Source organism: Takifugu flavidus, chromosome 1, assembly GCF_003711565.1.
Source record: "Takifugu flavidus isolate HTHZ2018 chromosome 1, ASM371156v2, whole genome shotgun sequence".
Lineage (NCBI taxonomy): Eukaryota > Metazoa > Chordata > Actinopteri > Tetraodontiformes > Tetraodontidae > Takifugu > Takifugu flavidus.
In genome coordinates, this window is record NC_079520.1 from 23,127,801 (window position 1) to 23,147,534 (window position 19,734).

The 19,734-nt window shown below is 41.0% G+C and overlaps 1 protein-coding gene across 1 annotated transcript; it reads left to right on the forward strand.

Annotated features, from left to right (window-relative positions):
- The first annotated feature begins 27 nt into the window (after positions 1–27).
- On the forward strand, positions 28–17,900 carry fmn2b (formin 2b). The gene is made up of 19 exons (XM_057039007.1): positions 28–1,752; positions 3,550–3,791; positions 4,320–4,540; positions 4,642–4,792; positions 5,247–5,299; positions 5,717–6,759; positions 6,923–7,067; positions 7,519–7,606; positions 7,979–8,040; positions 9,429–9,520; positions 9,631–9,760; positions 10,788–10,934; positions 12,660–12,719; positions 12,880–13,000; positions 13,939–14,031; positions 14,416–14,467; positions 14,556–14,705; positions 15,883–15,964; positions 16,701–17,900. Exons 1-19 carry the CDS (start codon positions 491–493, stop codon positions 16,725–16,727), a joined length of 4,221 nt encoding a protein of 1,406 aa, XP_056894987.1. The 5' UTR covers positions 28–490; the 3' UTR covers positions 16,728–17,900.
- Positions 17,901–19,734: the final 1,834 nt, after the last annotated feature.

Sequence of the window (19,734 nt, forward strand, 5' to 3'; positions counted from 1 at the left end):
TTGATTTTATTGAGAGCTATGAAAAGTTGTAATATATAAATCATTTTGTGGTCAAAAATAGCTTATAGAGTGACGTGAAAGGCCCTTTAATTGGCTCTAGCCCTCCCTTTGCACCATGGGTAATGTAGGCAAGAAATCTGCACAGGAGGGTGTGGATTCCATCCCTGTATCTTTATTTGGTCTCGAGCTTTTGGTGCCTTTGCCAGCAGGTTTGGCTCAGTGTCCACAGAGAAACGAAGAGGAGGAGGGTAAGCAAGGAAGAGAAAGGGGGGGAGGGAAAAGAGAGCCGTGTCTGTCGTTTGCATCAGCTTCAACGATACTGCAATGCCAGCCTTTGTCACAGGAAAATATGGGGCATAAACATCATCAGTAGCAGCTACATCTCCTGGTATAGATGTGCATTGGCAGTTATACCCTCTCCTGGAAGCTAGAAGAATGCAGACCAGAGGATTAGCTGAGGTATGAGCTGAGAAGAGAGATTTACATCAACATGGGCAACCAGGAAGCCAAGCAGAAGAGGGCTAATGGAAGCTGCATGTCCGTAGAAGAAGGTTGGAGAGAAGGAGAAAAAAAATCAGGAAAGCACGGAGTACGGGGAGCACAAGGAACGGCATCGGGAAAGAAGAAGAACAAATCAGATGCTAAATCTTCTGTTTTTTCCCTCCGGAAGAGAAAAGGACACCTGAAAGGCAAGGGAGATGCTGGTTTAGGCTCCAAGGATGACATTTTATCATGTCAGCATGTAGATCTGGACACCAAAACACCAGACTTGTCTGCAGATGAGCTCGGACAATCAGACACAGAGTCTGCTCTCACTGGAATAAAACAGAAAGGAGAAGTGAGGCAGGACTTACAGCAGATATCTGCAGCAACAGATAATGGAGGTTCAGGCAACGCAGGCAACTCTGGATCAGACACGGACATCCACAGCTTCCACTCTGCAGATGACCACGATGATTTACTCGCTGACATTCAGCGTGTTATACAACTGCAGCACCAGCAGCAGAAAGGAGAGATGGATCCACAGAAAGAAGAAGATTGGAAGATGAGTTTAGTCAAAGCAGAGGAAATGAAGGCGGAAAAATTAACTCCTCCTGAGGTGCTGGACGTGACTCCAGAACTGGAACTGGGTTCTGATGCTCTGTCCTTTTTAGAGGTGGCTACTGAGTCTGAGCAAATGGAATTAACAATACAACACCTCCCCCTCCTTTCAGAGAAAACCAAAGAGGGGGCTGAGAAGAAGGAGGAGTCAAACTGGGAAAGTGAAACCTCCCTTTGTGTTACGACTGGTACAAAAGATCAGTATGCTTTGTTGCAGCCGCCCATCACTATTGGGGGAGCTGCGATCACCCCAGTCTCTATAGTAACCAATCTCAACAGCTTCCCTCAGCTCCTTGGGGAAGAGGATGAAAGAAAAATTAAGGCAGAGCTCAGTCCTAAACAGATCTTAGCTGGCAGGGATCCACCTGGCATCAGCACCGATACAGAGTCTGTTGATGACCACATGTGTACCAAAGTTGAAGCTAGCAGGAGCTCACCCTCATGCAGGAGGAATGCCATGAGTTTCTCACCGCTAAGTAACCCCAGGTCAACTAACACCCCCTCTAGCCCCGTGGTTAAACCATACCCCCCCATCATCCCCTCTTACATTAAGACCACCACAAGACAACTTAGCTCTCCGGGACATTCTCCAATCTGTTCTCCCTTCCACAGTCCCCTGACCACACTGAGGGCCCATCATCATCTCTACAGGTAGGTGCTGTATGCTTTAGAGACCAGGTCAGAAGATCCAGTCATAGCTGGATGTCATGTGAAGGAACCATTCAAATTATATCAGTTAGTGTTGGAGTAGTAAATATGATAGTAAGAGAGGTTGTTTGTATCCACACATATGGAGGACCAAAACTGTCTTCAGAACTTAAATAAATAAATACAGGCATACATAAGTACATTCATTTTGGTCAACAGAACTTTTATTTGGACTACTTATGCTTACCTTTGTTTACCTATTCATTTAGTTTTCCATGTGTTTATCTATTTGTTTATTTCTTATTGGTTATTTCGTACATCTTTTGATGTACTTGAACACATCCTCTGTGACGTACCGAGGGTTATAAGGGGGGGGTTTCAGCTCTTGAAAATCCAGACCCTCTCACCCAGGTGACCCAAGGCAGGCAGTGATCAATTCCCAGCCTGTGTCCAATTAGCAGTAGCCAACTCCTTGTCAGTTCTAATCCAGAGCCACCCTACAGCCTTCTTTGTGGCTCCTGATGGTCTGCAGGTGGCTTTTATTTTCTACGCTCCAAGTGATGACCAGGATGCTAGCCCCTGTTCCCCACTCCAATGGGCAAACACTAAGTATGCCACCTGAGTCTACAGCGATCCTCTGCCAGCTCTGTACAGTTCCCCTTCTTCATTTTACTGGCCTCTTACTGCCTCTCCAAGGGCTCAAGCTCAAGCATGACCAAATACTTTGATTGTTCAGAGAACACCATGCCTGGTCTGAGGCTCATCTTCCCAGAATCACTTTCATCTGCCAGTCACTTGTCATTCTCAGAATGCCTGCTTAAGCTTCTGGTTGGGGCTTGGGATGCTCCTCCACTTGAATGAATGTGATCTGTCTTCCTGCTTGTTGGAGGTGTTTACTCTTGTCGCTGGCACTGCAGATGGACTCCACAACCACATACAGCACCTGATGGTGATGCCACCGATAGTGACCTTTATCAAGTGCTTTGGGACACTTGACGTGGTAAGTTTCAGCCCTCCAGAACTCAGACCATCAGATCTTTCTGTCCATAGCTTGTCCCCTTCTAGTCCACACCCCCTGCTGCCTCAGTACCACCAGCTGTCTTGCCCATTCCTCCTCAACTCCTGGTTCCATCTGGACCAGATCCTAGCCCTCCTTGCCTTTGATGTCAGATAAAATGTATTATTGGAATACTAACCAATCCTACCTGATTGATGGCCACAGTTCCAACTAGTGCTCTATGACCAATCTTCATATGTATTTCATTCATTTATTTCTATATTTCTATCGGTATCTGCTAATTTGGTAGGCAGTGCTGCACGTAAGCATATAGTGATGTAGAAATGCATTAATAAATAAATGACAAAGTATGGAAATACACAAATAAATGAAAACCAAAATGTGAAAATACAGAAATATATATAGATGAATTGTACATATGATTACTTTAACCAAAATGCATGTGTTTCTCTATATTTGCCTGTATTTATTTGTTAAAATAGTTTTTGGTCTTCCATACATATGTTTACTATATACACCTATATACAACTACTGTATATGTATACATATAAACATATATATTTGAACTTGTAAAAATTTTAAGTATTACAACAAAGCTTATTCAAAAATTGCTGTGCACATAAAGTAAATTTTCTCAAGCAGTTCCATTATTTTTATTGCTTTTTTAGTTTTGCTTTGGTTTATCAACATTTGAAAGATTTATAACTTATTGTTTATTTCATCAACATTCCTTAAAATTGTTCTCTGAATATAAAGCTAAGTAGAATCTTAAATGTCAACAGGACAACAGGTGAGGGTAGTCATGTCTCTAGGCAGCAATCCCACACTTTCATCAGGCCTCTTAGTCGCTCCGTTTCCTGGACGGAGGAGCTGATGGGGAGGCTGAGGAGCAATGAGGACAGTATCGGAGGTTCAGGAGAATATCTGATGGGCTACAGAAGAGGATGCAGCCAATCTCTCTGTGCTACCAGGAGACCTTCCTCTGGACAGGTGTCTACCTGTAGCTTCCATGATATCTTCACTGGTCAGTTCTAAGGATGAATTAACTACATCTTTTACAATCTTTCACTGATTTTTGTTTCCTGTAGACAATGAGTGATATAGACTATACGTGAGTAATATATTATCTCTTGGTGAGATAATATATCACTCACCGATAGTATCTATAATATTTTGCCCAATATAGTAGCAAATGTGAGTGTCCATTGGAGTTAAATTAAGCAATGTCATTGTGCAAATATTTGTTGAAAGAAAAAAACAATTTAATATGTTTACAGTTGTGTTAGTTTTGTATTAGCTTTGAATTTGTGTCACTGAATTTTCATTTGACCAAAATGTTGCTCATATATTAAGATATGGATTTTCTTTACATATTCCTACTTAAATATGAATTCATCAAATATTCAGTATATTATTGATTGAAGACACACTTCAAGAATGCAACTAAACATACTATCAGACGTCTTTCATCACACTCAAATCATTTGTGGATGCACAGTTATATTTCATACACGCATATCTGATTATTATTTTTTGTCTTTGGAACGTCTAGGTCGAACACTGCTGGAGAAGCTGTCTCTGCAGCAGCAGCAGCAGCAGCAGCAGCAGCAGCAGCAGCAGCAGCAGCAGCAGCAGGAGGAGCCAGAGGAGGCTGAGAGGTTCTGTTCCAAGATCTTGGCTATGGGACTCCTGCTGCCTTTCAGTGACTGTTTCAGAGAGCCACTGAGTGGCAGCACAGCCCACATCACTTCTGCAGGGCCACCTAAGTTTGAGGTATGAACTCAAATCCACATTTCCTGCTTTGTATTCAGCACACTGAACATAAGATGATATCACCTTAATGGAAACATATTTGGAACAAATTGTGTCTGCAGCAAAACCAGCTATATACATGGGCAGCTGTCAATCAGCCAACTCCCTCTCTGGATCCTTTGGATGAAATACTGCCGGGGCAACAGAGATGCCCCTGGTCTCCAGCCAGATCAGATGGAGACAACAGGACAAAATGCAAGTCCACAGAGGGAGGTACGTACCACAGGGCAGTAGCAACCCAGACCAAATGTGTAGGTAAAACACTAGGAATACTGTACATTCATTCACTGTGAATCTTTAAGCGGTCTTTTTCAAACATATAGATACCATTCAGTTCTGTGCAAAATTTAAAAATACTAGGAAAGAATGCCGTAATCTAAGAATCCTTATTCTAATAAATTGAAGTACTAAGAGTTTAGTGGTGGGGAATTTTTGTTCTAGGCGCTCTTACATAGATTTTGAAGGAACTCCCTTGATCAGTTGTTCCAAACATCTTGGGGATGTTGGCTCCCTCAAATAGTTCCGTCTCTTAATGTAAACTTGACAAAGTAGGAAGGATGGTCCTAACTTTGTTTTGAGACATATCATCAATGTGTCATCATATCATGACAAATTTATTAAACTTGTGTTTCTTGTGTACTGTGAAACGTGTTATGTCCTTTTCCAGAACACCAAGCATCCATCATGAGTTTGAGACAACAGCAGAAAGACAGCCAACAGGTCAGTTATAAACATCTAGACAGTGGTTTTTACCCTGGCTTTTAGAAGGATAACTTGAAAGTAATTAAATTATTTTCATCAAATTTTTAAGAAATGTTGATCAAGGACCAAAGAAAAGATTCAATTTTGTTGTTGTTCCATATTCTCGAGGGACTTTGACCTTTTATCTTCCAAAGATCAAGGTCAAGGGGCTTGGATCATAAAGCAACCTATGTCACGTAACCTTGTATTGCTACTCCTTATATATGATAAACTATAGGTATAAGTCACAATATGTTGGGGGAAATGTCCTGCTTGACGGAGGTCTGTATTCTAGTCTATTTATTTATACAGTATACAGCCTTTATTATTTTCCAGTACTACTGAAAACTCAGGTAACAGATTGTTGACAGTTTGATGATTTTCTCTGAGTTGCAGGAGGATTGTCTTCTTTCCACAAAGCTAAAAGAAAAACAAGTGAATGTCATCAAGCAGCTGGAACAAACCATTGAGGACCTCAGGAACAAAATTTCTGAGTTGGAGAGACAGCCCCCTCTCTTAGAAAGACCTAGTACCTCCACCACTGATAGGGAATGTGGAGGAGAGGAGGGCCTGCTGAAACATGTCTGTGATGCCCACCTCCAGACCGAGGCACTACTGGGAGGCCTAGAGGTCAAGTCTGTGCAGACCTCCCCTATGGAAGATAGCTTCAGGTTTAAAGTGCCCTGTGACAAAGAGAGCAATGAAAAAAGTCCCTCAAAGCCACCACAAGGGCAGGATGGCTTCCAGTGTTCTTGTCAGCTGCAGGCCATGCAAACAGCTCCTTCCTCATCCCTTCCTCACACACTTGGACTTGCTGTACCTCCTCCACCACCTCCTCTGCCAGGTGGCTTTGCACCACCACCACCACCTCCTCCTCCTCCTCTGCCAGGTGGCCTTGCTCCACCACCGCCACCACCTCCTCCTCCTCTTCCAGGTGGCCTTGCACCACCACCACCACCACCACCTCCTCCTCTTCCAGGTGGCCTAGCACCACCACCACCACCACCTCCTCCCCTTCCTCTACCAGGTGGCCTTGCCCCACCACCACCACCACCCCCTCCTTTATTAAGTGGACCTGCTCCGCTGCCCCCCCCACCACCTCCTCCTCCTCTACCAGGTGGCCTTGCTCCACCACCGCCACCACCTCCTCCTCTACCAGGTGGCCTTGCTCCACCTCCACCCCCTCCTCCTCTACCAGGTGGCCTTGCTCCACCTCCACCACCTCTTCCTCTCCCTTGTGGCCTTGCTCCACCTCCACCACCACTTCCAGGAGCTGTTGGTGCTAATTTAAATCCTCTAGGGGGTCTGCCTCCACCTTTGCCCTTGGGCCTCTTTGGTCTTGGGATGACCCAGGAAAAAACACCCAGAAAGACTATGGTAGAGCCTCCCAGACCAATGAAGCCTCTCTACTGGACCAGAATACAGCTACATACTAAAAAGTAAAAGCCGTTCACACACACTGGTTGATGCTGATACTCAAATGTTCTTAATTTAGGAATCCTTTTCTTCTCTTCCGTATCACTGTTCCACAGATGCCTAGAACATACATTAATGTGTAAGAGTGCAGAGAACCTTCAATTGATATTGTTATCTCTTTCTCAGAGATGTTTCTTCTCTTTCGGTGTGGGAAATTATTGAGGAACCCAACGTGGACTTTGGAGAGTTTGTCGAACTATTCTCCAAAACTGCTGTGAAAGAGAAAAAGCAGCCTCTTTCTGACACAATCACCAAGTCCAAGGCCAAGCAGGTCTGTATGCCTTCAGCACATCTAGCATGCACATAATGTTGCGCAACTTCTGCTAGCACATCATTGTAAAATAACTTCCCACATGCCAATTTACATAAATCTGCATAAATCTAATTTTTGGGAGTAATTTAAGTAAACAAATTTAAGTAAACAAATAGAAATGTAAGTAAACATTAAATAGAAAACAGAAATAAATGTGATGTCCAGTCAATCTAGTAAACACAGTAGGCTGAACTTTATAGACCTGTATGTAGGAAAAGGATTCATACTCATAATTTGACATTGACATTTTTAAATGATTAAGCAAAGCATCAGGCTGTGTCTTTGGTGTCATGACACCACTGAGCAGACCCCCCAAAGCTGCTGCACTGCTCTTTTCTCCAGAGAGGATATTTCTCCTCTTTCATAACATATAGTGTTTAATGAATGCATGTTTTGGGGTGTTTATCAGGTTGTGAAGCTCTTAAACAACAAGCGTTCTCAGGCCGTAGGAATCCTGATGTCATCTTTGCATCTTGACATGAAAGATATTCAGCATGGTGAGTAAAAACAAAACTGGGCAAGTGTTCTTATAGCAGGGGGTGGTCCAGGACACCCTCAGAATGCTGCTGAAGTTCCCTTGAGCAAAACACCGAACCTAAAATTGCTCATATAGGACCCTGCCCTGTACCCTGCCTTTGCTTTTATGCTGCCGGGAAAGGCTCCAGCACCCTCCCCGAGACCCTGAAGGGATAAAGCAGCATACATAGCCACTGTTTGACCGACATGCAGTGGTTCTGTTGCTGTGTAGGGATTTGAGCCAAGATTTAACTAAAAGATCAGAAACAGCTCCCCCATTCCTTCACCACTGTATTTATGAGTTCATGTTGATTGTTTCTGACCTGTGGCCTGTCCCTTTGTCTCTCTTTAAGCCATCCTGAACCTGGACAACACCATAGTTGATCTGGAAACCCTGCAGGCCTTGTACGACAATGTGAGCAATGCAATGTTTTTCTTTGTCTGTTGTGGGGCATGAAAGCAAATAGTGTTACTAATAAGAGCTTTCCTCACATCCATATTGAGATCTGAAGGGAAATAGAACATTTTCATTAGATTTTTAATTCTCTCCCTGTGAGCAAAACATTATCTTGGAATTTTCAATTTTAGTATAAATGGATGTTCATTTTTAAAGCAGATTTTCGACACAAGGATGGATGGATTAGGTGTTGGAAATAATTATCTATGCAGGTGTGGGAGGGTTAAACAGCAGAGGGTGAAGACTAACTGGAAAAACAACTTTTTGTATCAATCTAAGAAGAAAATGAGAAAGCTACCAAAATTAAAAATGATCAGAATAAAAATACAAAAAGAATTGCTTTTATTCTAGATATAAATTGGGACAAATTCTGACTATATTTTGCAAATTTACACAAATCGAAAAAAACCCAGTCACAGCATAAATGAGGAAGTGAAAACACAAAATAAAGTGGGTACAAAATCTGGGGGGGGGGGGGGGGTCCACTTCCTCCAGGAGTATATCAGGGCATAGCAAAACTTACAAAAACTTAATCCTACAAATGTCTCTTGAGACTCCATAGAGACTCTCAGCCTTCTATTCATCATCCAAATCCTTCTAACTGTGTAAATGGACCCCATCTATATCGCACTTTGCATCTTTCAATCACACAACGGGCTTTATGTTACACAGGATTCTGCATTCAGCCATTCACACTCACATTCATGTGGGGGCAGGGAATACATCACACCTGGGAGAAATAACCAAGCCTGTAATTTTACAGCGGTTTGGGGTTCCACCTCAGGTTTTTAGGATTGAATCAGTGACTGTGACGTATCACTAAAGGGACCAGGCTACACTTTATATGATTCTGAGTAAGACTCAATCGTCTCAAACCTTTTAGAAGCTTATGGTACCCTGTAGGTAATACCCACATTAATATAAATGCTGTTAAATATATTAAGGTGATTAAAAATGAAATAATTTTGATCATAAAGAACATTTAAATAATTACTCAAAAATAATATGCTGAAATCAGGGCCAGAGTGCCCTTGAGCAAGGTACCAAATCCCCAAACGCTCACATAGGGGCCCTGGGTGAGCTAGCAAGTCATTCTCGGTTGTTTTGCTCTAATCCTTGCTTCAGCATCCTCCCCATGACCCTAAAAGGGATGAAGCCAAAAAGAAAAAGAAGAATGCCTCAGATATACTTTGGAGTAAATGGAAAAATGGAAACTGAAAAATAATTGGCACCAGCAGTTTAAATAACGCATCTTGACATTTCCTTCTTACAGCGTTTTAGATTTTTTTGCATGCATATCAATTATAGCCTTTACCATGCGCTTAATCGTGCGGCTGTGTCTTCAGAGAGCTCAGCAGGAGGAGTTGGACAAGATTGAAAAGCACATGAAGTCCTCCAAGGAAAAAGAGAATGCCAAACCTCTGGACAAACCTGAGCAGTGAGCACTTGTTCTTCCTCTACACCGCATTAAATAATGCATTAACATGATGCGATCAGTGATGCAGCAGAGAATAAGAGAACATGTTTCTGTTTGCTTTTGGGTTCTAGGTTTCTCTACCAACTGTCGCTTATTCCGAACTTCTCTGAAAGAGTTTTCTGCATTCTCTTTCAGTCCAGCTTCTCTGAGTGCATTTCATCCATAATGAAAAAACTAGATACGCTGCACAGATTATGCAAGGTGAGTTTACTCGTCCAAGTCGAGGCACAACAGAAGAGGTTGCGGTGAATCTCAAGAGGCTGTTTAGTTCTGTACCAGAACTAACAGAGTGAGTTTAAAGCCTCTGTGGGAAGAATACCAGTGGGCCGGTTACAGGATTCAGGCGATGACATTTACGTTACTTTCAAATCTTTCTATCCCACTTCTCATAAGATCATATCTAGGTAGCGCAACAGTTTTATTGGCTTTTTTTTTTTACATTAACCTTAGAATTGTAGCCAAAGAAATACTAGCTTAACTACATCTACTGTGTACAGGTTTATACAGACTAAAATGATCTTAAAAAATCCAAATGAATGCAGACGTCTAAAGTACAAAACGACTTTCTGCGAAAGGAACAGACATTATACCATAATGAGCAGCACACCTTATTTATTTTACCTATCTTTATGTATTTTATGTTAATCAGCACTAAACTAGCCTAAACAACCTCAAGCTCAATCTAAAAGCTGAAAGCTAAATCACATCACTGACATACTGTACACTGTGCCTTTGTGCACTCTTCCACAGCAGGATTAAGGTCTCAGTCAGTCTTTTTGCTGCAGTAGCTGCACTAAAACACTTCCCAGAGGTGCTTGATTGATACAGGCACCAACGGGTCATTCTGGTATTCTCTGGCACTGCACGGTTCTGGGTTTGAGCACAGGCTCTACTTTAATGGTGGACATTGGCCATGGACAGGCAGTAAACATGCTCAGGAGTCTCCCAGGTGCTCCCCCAGATGCTCCTTCCTGTTTCCGCTAACACATCGGAGCAGCGGGCGGTCCTGTTGCTGGGGTGTTGGGCCCCCACAGCTGCTGATGTCCTGTCCTGTTTACCGGTATCTCCTCCATTCACATATGTGAAATTAATTCACAATCATTAATTAACCTCCGATATATCAATAACCCATAACTGTGATTGGCTTAGAGATCTGGTTACACTGACAATCATCCCCCTCTTATGAAACCATATGTAACAAGGATCTGCCCCTTGTCCTTCTCTGTAGATGCTTCAGTCCAGCGAGACAGTGAAGATGGTTCTTGGTCTGATTCTGGCTTTTGGAAACTTTATGAACGGTGGAAATCGAACCCGAGGTCAAGCTGATGGTTTCAGCCTCGACATCCTGCCCAAACTCAAGGATGTGAAGAGCAATGTAAGAGAAAGAATGGCAACCCTTGAATTTCAGGATTTTCTGCATTAATTTGTCAAATTTGCATTAATATAGACAAATATTCGCAGTAATAAAAACACAATCACAGACATGATGAATTAAAGTAGATAAAACTACCTGTGAGCCTGATAATAGACTTAAATGGGAAAAAGATTTTATGGATGTTACAGAATTTAATAGGGAGCCAGTGGAGCTGCTGCTGCTGCTGCTGCTGCTGGTGGTGGTCAGGTGTGATGTGACCCAAGAACGGGGTCCTGGATGATATGTGGACACTAGAGTTTTGAACAAGTCGGAGTTTTACAAGTCGGAGCCAGTTACAGTGATGAAGACGAGAAATGAAAAGAGCACAGAGAGGAATGGAAGCCAGGCTAATGGAAGCTACGGACCAGGCGTAGATTCTAGGTCATAGATGGATGTAGGCAGAGCTGCCTGTTGTCAGGGACTCCTAACCTGGGGGGGTGACTGAAGAGTTGACAGTGATTAGATAAATTTAATTCCTAAAAATGAATGATAAACATCATTAGTGGTGTCAGGGGGAAAAATAACCTGGATTACAACAGTTGGTTGAGCAGAGACGGGTGGAAGAATGTTCAGAGTGGTTGAAACGAGTCGCTCCCATGCCTGATTATTTCTTCCTTGTAATTACATTTTGTAGTATGGAGGGGGTCCTTATAGAAATGCATATGATTTGTAATTGATGAGAAGTTTTCCAATTTTCCAGCATTTGGCTTTGAGATGGTCAGAAGATCCAGTAAGACTAAGGGAGCAGCAGTGGGGGAAGGAGACAGCGTGTTTTTAATGGCAAGAAGGAATACAATTATTGTTGTACTGGGAGAGCGATATATCAGGAGAGGATGGATTAGTAGTGCTTAGATTATTAGATAGATAGATTATTGTTCCTGATATTACAGCATGAGATGGAGCGAGGTGGTTTAGATTTCGACATTTTACTACTGAGACTGAGGGACGTGAGTATGTTGAGGTGGGGGAGGCTGCTACGACCTCTCCTGTTACAATCAGTCTGAAAAACCTTTAGATTGTGTCTTTATAATTCAACATTCAACATAATGTGAAAAAACATAATGTGAAAAAAAACAGTGCAACTAAATTCAGTTTCCGCTTCCCCAGTGATTTCGGTTAATTACGGAAAAAACAAACTACATCACAGCTTTTCATTCAGTGTTTTTTCTCCTTTATAATTGCTACCAACATTTTAGATATATTAAAGACACCAATACAATGAAGCGACACAAATAATTACTAGTACATTAAACAAAGTAGCTTAAAATAATCAACCATCATTATTGGAATGGCAATTCATTAAAATTCTGTTCAGATCTTTTGAGATATTTTGCTAACAGCCAACAGATCGACACAAGTCAAACAAAACTAGATGGACCTTCAAGAAAACAGGCTGTGATAATAACTACGGGGTCATTATTGAGACAAGGAATGAATGATACTGGACACTGATTTCTTTGTTTTCACACTGTTAACCACTGTAAATCTTTCAAAAAGTCACTCATGGCTTCATGCTTTCTTGCACATCCAATTTATGTCAAATTCGTAATATAATACTTAAAATACAGTATATATGAAATTCCTTGTATTTAACAGGGCTTAAGTAATGTTCAGTATGAAGATTATTGTCATTTCAGGTGTCCGATATGTGTCTGCTAAAACACACTGTGTTCTGTCCACATACAGGACAACATGAAATGTCTTCTGTCCTACATCGTTTCCTATTACCTGAGACACTTTGATGAGGTAAGCAATGACATTTACCCTTACTGGAGACATTTTTCTCTGACCTTTGTTAATCTTGTCATCATCCTCCTCCCCGTATTCTTTGTGACATGCTTTGGTCAAAGCCAGGATTATATATTTTTTTGTCCTTTGTCCCTGTGTTTGTGCATATTTTTATCAGAATGCTGGAAAAGAGACGTGCGTGTATCCTCTCCCTGAACCTCACGACCTATTTCAGGCATCACAGATGAGATTTGAGGACTTCCAGAGAGACCTAGTCAGACTTAGAAAGGACATCAAGGGTAAGAGCCACCAACAGATAAAGAGCTAGACCAGCCTTTTATTATTTCAATCGTAATAGAACAAAATTCAGTAGCGGCCACAAAAAAAAAGTCTGCTGTGCATCGAAATTTTATTTAAGTATGTGACCGAGGCAATTATGGTCTGAAATCAGATTTTATATGTCAGGAAATATCAAAAATCTTTTACATGCTGTTTCTATTTGTAACACGTGATGGTAGCATTCGTAACATAGACAGGTTTATGGTGCGTTCATGCCGCTGTGAAATCAGAAATGAAAATCCCACTTATGCATTAAAAGTATTCATATACATTTTTCGAAACGGTCCCACTTCGCAGCGTATTATGAACATGCCACTAGATGATGGCGTTTCCATCCACAAAGTTTATTCTGAACCTTCAACTGTCGCTTCTACGGCAAATGAAAAAGTTGATGATGATGGCTGCTGCTTTTTGTAGAAATTCAGCATTTTTCAATTTGAAAAATCAATTAAATATCACTTTTTTTGTTTACTGTGGACCAAGCTTGCCTCTCAGATCTGTACTTGAGTCCTTCTTATAGGGAAAAAATTGATAAAATCTGAAGGACATACATAGAAATTTCTTTAATGTGACCATTTAAAAAAATAAACTGAACTCTTTGAGAGGGAAATATTAAACTGCTGCGGGAAGAATAATATTTTGAAGCTCCTTTTGATTTTATTATAGTCTTTTTGGATAGGAGTGTATTAGCATTGGCTCGTTTTGACATATTTGCCCCCTTTTCTTTGCCAAAGTGACCCAAATCTGTCAGATTGCAACGACAGCTTCAGTCCCAGCTGAAGAAAATCAGCCATAAAGCTTTATTGTTGGTCTGGATCTCTTGGTAATGGGCAGTGGCGTTGTTGTTGGCATAAGTTAGCGCAGCCATGCTCATCACTTCTGTCTTTGTCGTTTCCAGCATGTACGTCACAAGTGGAGAAGGTGTGCTGCAGTTCAGATGAGGAGAACCTACAGCCTTTTAAAGGGAAAATGGACACCTTCCTCACTCAAGGTGAACATCAAATGAAACACTTTCAATTGTTTTATGAGCCAATGGGAGTCTGGTAGTGACAAATATGTCAACTGCGCAGCTTCACTATCTCTGTCAGTGCTATGTCAATCATATTGTATGTGCTTAAATACCCTTCTTGAGAGTCATTTAGCCCAATACAACATTTATTAAATTCTATCACACAGTAGCTCATTACTGTGTTTAAAATTTTAGATTATTTGTCCTGTTATATAAGTTTATTGACAATAGAGGTGTGATTCTTCCCTTTTATTTTTCTATTATAAATTGCAAAAGAAGCGACATTTAAAAAATATATATATATATTGCTCCAACATCAGTTCACTGGGTTATTTTCCATGTTTAAAGTTTATTTTTTTCTTTCAGGGAAAACTGACTTGGAGAACCTGGACCTTCAGCTCAGCAGTACCCACAAACTGTAAGAAAAGGTGCATTTGCACCATTGAACACTTACTTTAAGACCATTGCAGTAGGTAAACCCCTGATAACGTTCTCTATCCTGTTAGCTTCCTGGAGCTAACAGTGCTCTTCTCCGTGAAGGCAAAGTCAGGAGAGAAAGAGATCTCTCCCAACAGTTTATTTTGCATCTGGCATGAGTTCTCCTCAGACTTCAAGGACCAGTGGAAAAAGGAGAATAAAGCTATACTGAAAGAGAGGTACATTTAAAAGTTCAAATGCAGTCGATGACTTAATGAATATTACATATGTTAGTATACAATACAAGGAGCAAGTGTCTCGATTTTGAAAATTAAAGCAGTTGCAAAGTCTCAAACATTATACAATATATAATCAGGACACCCCATTAAATAGTATAAATATCCAGTTCTTTCTGAAGAAATGTGCCCATATGGATGCATATTTTGGTTTCTGTTTATCTCTGGAAACAAAAGTGATTCGATTACAGGCTAACAGCAATAATGCACTTTGGTTTAGTCCTTAAGCAAAAGACATCAAAAAAAGCCTGTTCTAACTGTGGAGAAGGCACCTGACCTGCTAATGGCTAGGGTTACCCGCTTCGGCTGATAGAAGTTCTAGCAGTGTCTCACTCCTCAGCTGGGAGATGCTTGAGGGGCTTCTTGCCTGTACAGCCTGTTTCAAATGACTCCACAGAAATGGGATTGAGACAATTCCATTCCATGGCCCTCTATTTCTTAGCTTTCAGACAGTTTGGGGTGGGTTTACTGGTTTGTTTTGGGTCAGAGTCAATTAGCAGGCTCATGTTATCCGTTATTCTCACATGTCCCTCTGAGACAGGGCAGCAGAATCCTCCCTAAGCATAATGCAGCTTGTAAAATATTCATCCTGTATGGTTGTATTTGGTTTATGCCAAACATGTCCTCTGTTCTGGTCCAAATAATTCAGTTGTGGACTAATCTGTCCAAGAAATAGTATACTAGAAGTCCTGGACTTTGTTTCCTCTGGAAAAATTAAATAATATAAATGTTGAAAAAAGATCACGCAGGCTTTTAGAGGGTGTCCTACTTTTTTCCACAGCTGTAATTGAAATACATAGAATTTTGATTTAAAACAGACTATTCAGTTACCTTATATTTTATTAGTGTAACAATAATAATTCATTTTTACTAACACAATCCACATAACCCAGGACTGTGTACAATATTACCAAGGAAAAACTCCTTTAAAAAGAAAGAAACCTCAAGAAGACCCAGATGTTTGTATGAGAATCTGCTTAAGGTTGGGTGGAGGATTTATTTAAGGTGTCTCTCTCATCTGACCTATCACAGAACTGCCAGCTTCCATAGATTCCATCTGACTTTGTGATATTTACATAACTCACCTCGGTTTTTCATATTTGCCTTTCAAAATATGTAGGTTAAAAGTAGCCGAGGAATGTTTCCGACAGGTTAAGGAGAAATCTGCCTACAGTGTCAAACCCAAACACGCCTCTGGAATTGTAAGTGGACATTTTTAGTTATCTTTCTATTATTTTTGATTCATCTTTTTAACCTTCCGACCTGCAACTTTGATGTGAATTCACAACTGTCTTCTGTTAGTAAGCAGCTAACAGCTAGTTTACTTTAGCCAGCATTCATTTCTTTTAAAGCTTACTGCCGTCCCCTTCTGATACTTCTGTCAACCTTTGGTGGACCCTTGTAAAACTATTATTAATGTGACATGAAAAAATAAAAATAAAATTGATTGAACATGAAGAACATGAACATGAAACTGCTCTTGGGATGAAAAAAGGTCCAGGGAATCAGCAACGCAGACACACAGGCAGGCAGGGCAGGCAGATGACTTTACTAATAGGTACATTTGTGAAAGTATCAAATAGTATTGAGCGTCCACTGTGTACTGTGTGCATTGTGTTCCTTGTCTTTTCCCTATTTTATGAAACACAATGCACACAGTACACAGTGGATGCTCAATACACAATACAAATATTCTCTTAAAAAATCTCAAGGAGTACAGAAAAGTGATTCCAATTTAGTGTAATAGTTAGTGCAAAAGTTAATTTGTGCTTTTCATTCCATCTGATGAGTCCATCTAGTCTGTTGACATCCTTTGCCAACAGTTTTCTTTCCTTCTACAGTATGTTTACAGTGCACACAGTGAAGAACCACTGTAGCACTATTGTGGTTCTTCTATTATTATTGTTGTTGTTAATTGATTGTGCTTCCTTCCCATAGAAAGCAAAACTCGGCATGAAGTTCTGATCCGAGGATCTTGAAATACTGGAGACACAACAGGAGCATGACCAGGAAGATGGTGTGATCAATTTGATGTTGGGTTGAAACCATATAAATATATTACTTATGTCCTTTAGATTAAAGCATGGAGGAGCCATAGTCACGAGGAATGAATGCCATCACGTTCCTGCAATCTATAAAATAACAAACGTCTCAATTATAAATATGGGTCACTCTGCACTGTTTATTGAGCAATAAATTCACTATTATATTCCATCGTGTTCTCATACTTCACAAAGCACACCCGAAGCCAATGCCTCCGTGGTTACCTCAAGAATTGACATGGAAAGTCCAAAAAGTTGGAATTTTCCAACCAAATACAGAGAAGCAGTTGCTGTCACACATAACGTTTCAAATATCATCTCAATTCCTTGATAACATTTGCAGGTCAAAATCTACAAATGTTAGAGTAAAATTCTGGTCATATATGAATAATGTGTTATCATTTATTTCCTTTTGATTTCATAGGTAATTCATTTTCGAGCATACCTGACATGTTTCCACATGTGAAGCCACAAGTTAAACGTCCAAACCTGTCAGGTGTGCACCAAACAAATTACCTATGAGATTAAAGGTAAATCAAGTCAAAACAAAGACATTGAACACATTTGGAATACTGTGTCATCATGTTCCCATGAAAGCATCCTGTGTTTTTTTCTTTTTTCTCCAAACACTGCGATAAAGCGCGTTTCACATGTGTCATCACACTGATGTGACCATCTAATGTTTAGCTCTACTTGCCTTAGATGGGGGACAGATGACCTGCTATGGTGACGCCTGATGGGACAGTTTTGTTCGGTCATTACACATGAAAAATCATTTTTCCATTGGGAACAAACGCACATACTGTAAATATCAGCAACAAGTCCATCCTTTCAGACCAACAAGTACTTGTTCAGCTTAGCAGAATGTCACTCTTAATTTGCATTTAACTCTTGCTGATGACGTGTTTGTCACATGCTCACATGGTACATTGACGTCTTTTTAAATAGCAAACAGACAAACTGTCAAAACATATTTTTGTGTCCTCTTACAAGTGTTCTAAATGTACAACACATACGGTAAATGTATATGAGCTGAATGTTTTGGATGTGGGAGGAGTGTAATTAATGTAAAATAAAGAGAATAGTTCTGCATCAATTAGTTTCTGTTGCAGTAATTCACTAAGAATCGGGGGAGGCTTGGAAAAAAAACAATGCTGATCTTTAAGATCACTTGACCACTTGAAACGTACCTGAACACCACGAGGGCGCAACTAAAAACTGAAGCCAATTGGTGGTGAGGGTGTACCTGAGGTCTAGTGTTTAACAGTTTGCAGATATTAAGTCCCCCAAGTATTGCACATTAACAAGTGTTTCTTATTTTCTTAACTGCCCTTGCAGTTGTGGGTGTGTGATTTTTTTTAATGGAGATTATTGTTTTTCCAATCACATAAGCACCAGCACAGCAGCTTTATCACTGTTAGCTTTTTACACCCTCCTTTCAAGGGATAGCTTTAGCCTGTAACTGGAAGAGGATTCAAGCCATTTGCTATTACTGCATGCAGTTGGTGTTGGACCAGCATTGTAATACATACAATAATATTTGTATTTGTTTGACAATTTGGCTCTTTATATGACAAGTCAAAAATTCCCTTAATGTATGGTAATTCTCCACTTTCATCATTAGGAAATGAATCCTGCACAAATGTCTTTTAGCAGCACATGACATAGCATGACGTAGCACACAGTGATTCAGCAAATATGGACAATGCACATGGAAAATATCGTAAAGCAAACAGCTGTTGCACTAGCTATCGTGGCTGTTTGCATATTACAGAGGCCTAGGAAAATAATTGTAATGCCCCTGGCTGTGTGCTGACGGAGAAGGGTTTGTCATATGTGGTTGATTATGTAACTGGTGACCTGTTTTTTTCTCCCAAAGAGTCAGCTGATATGTTTATTATTATGGTGAGCACCTGGGCCCACGTGCGGGCGGGATGTAAGTGCAGATCTGGCCAGCACTTCGCTCTTTTCCCTGTTAGGCAGCAGACGAGAACCCAAGAGCGACACCAGAGTTCGGTTGAACACAGCTTTATTATCAGGAACCGAAGGCAGACAGGATATTCCAGGGAACAGGCAAAATAGAGTCATCAGAAACAGGCAGGGTCAAAACCAGGAAAACAGGCAGGCAGGAAAACAGTGGAGAGTCATGTGGAACACAGAGGACAGTCTGGCAGGGAAGCAGTGTAGCGCAGGGAACTATAAGGGCTCTAGATTACTGATTTGCCCCAGGTGCGCGGAGTGAGCGGGAGGAATTGCCCACAGCTGTGACATTTCCCAGATCTTTGGCAGCAGACACACTTCACATGAATAAGCATACATTTGTTTTTAAAACGTTCTGTGTTTCTCTATTTTCATTATGCCCTTTGAGCCAGGTTATACAAGGATGGGGCCTCGTCTGTTGGTGCTTTCATGGGAATTTGTAGCTTCCAGGCATTTGGTCACTTGTGCTTTTGGTTTTTCTGTTAAGATGTGTGTTGCTTATTTGTGAGCGTTTGTGAAATTTAAAGGAGGAAGCAGAGTGCATTTGGTAGATTGATCGGAATAATTGTGAGGTTTGGTGTGGAGGCTTTTGTGGGTATTTTTTGCTTTGAAACAGGAGTTTGTGTGCTCCTATATTGAGTTTTGCGAGCAAGAGTTTGTGTCCTGGTTCTGTGGCAGGTGGCAGGAGCAGGTCCTCGGCGTGCTTTGGGGTGAGTGACAGTGTGGGGTTCCCCTTGTAGGGATAGCGGTGTTCCCTTTTGGGTTTGGTGTGGGGTTGGTGCTGAAGTGTTTTGGGAGCATGGCCATGATTTCAGCTGTCTTTAGTGTATGAATCCTCATCGCTGTCCCCTGCATGAAGACTACAATAGAACTTAGTTAGGTGGGTTGATTGGTAGATAGCAGAAGTCCAAAACCCAGACCCTCTTTGTGCACACTGTCTTGTGGTTTCT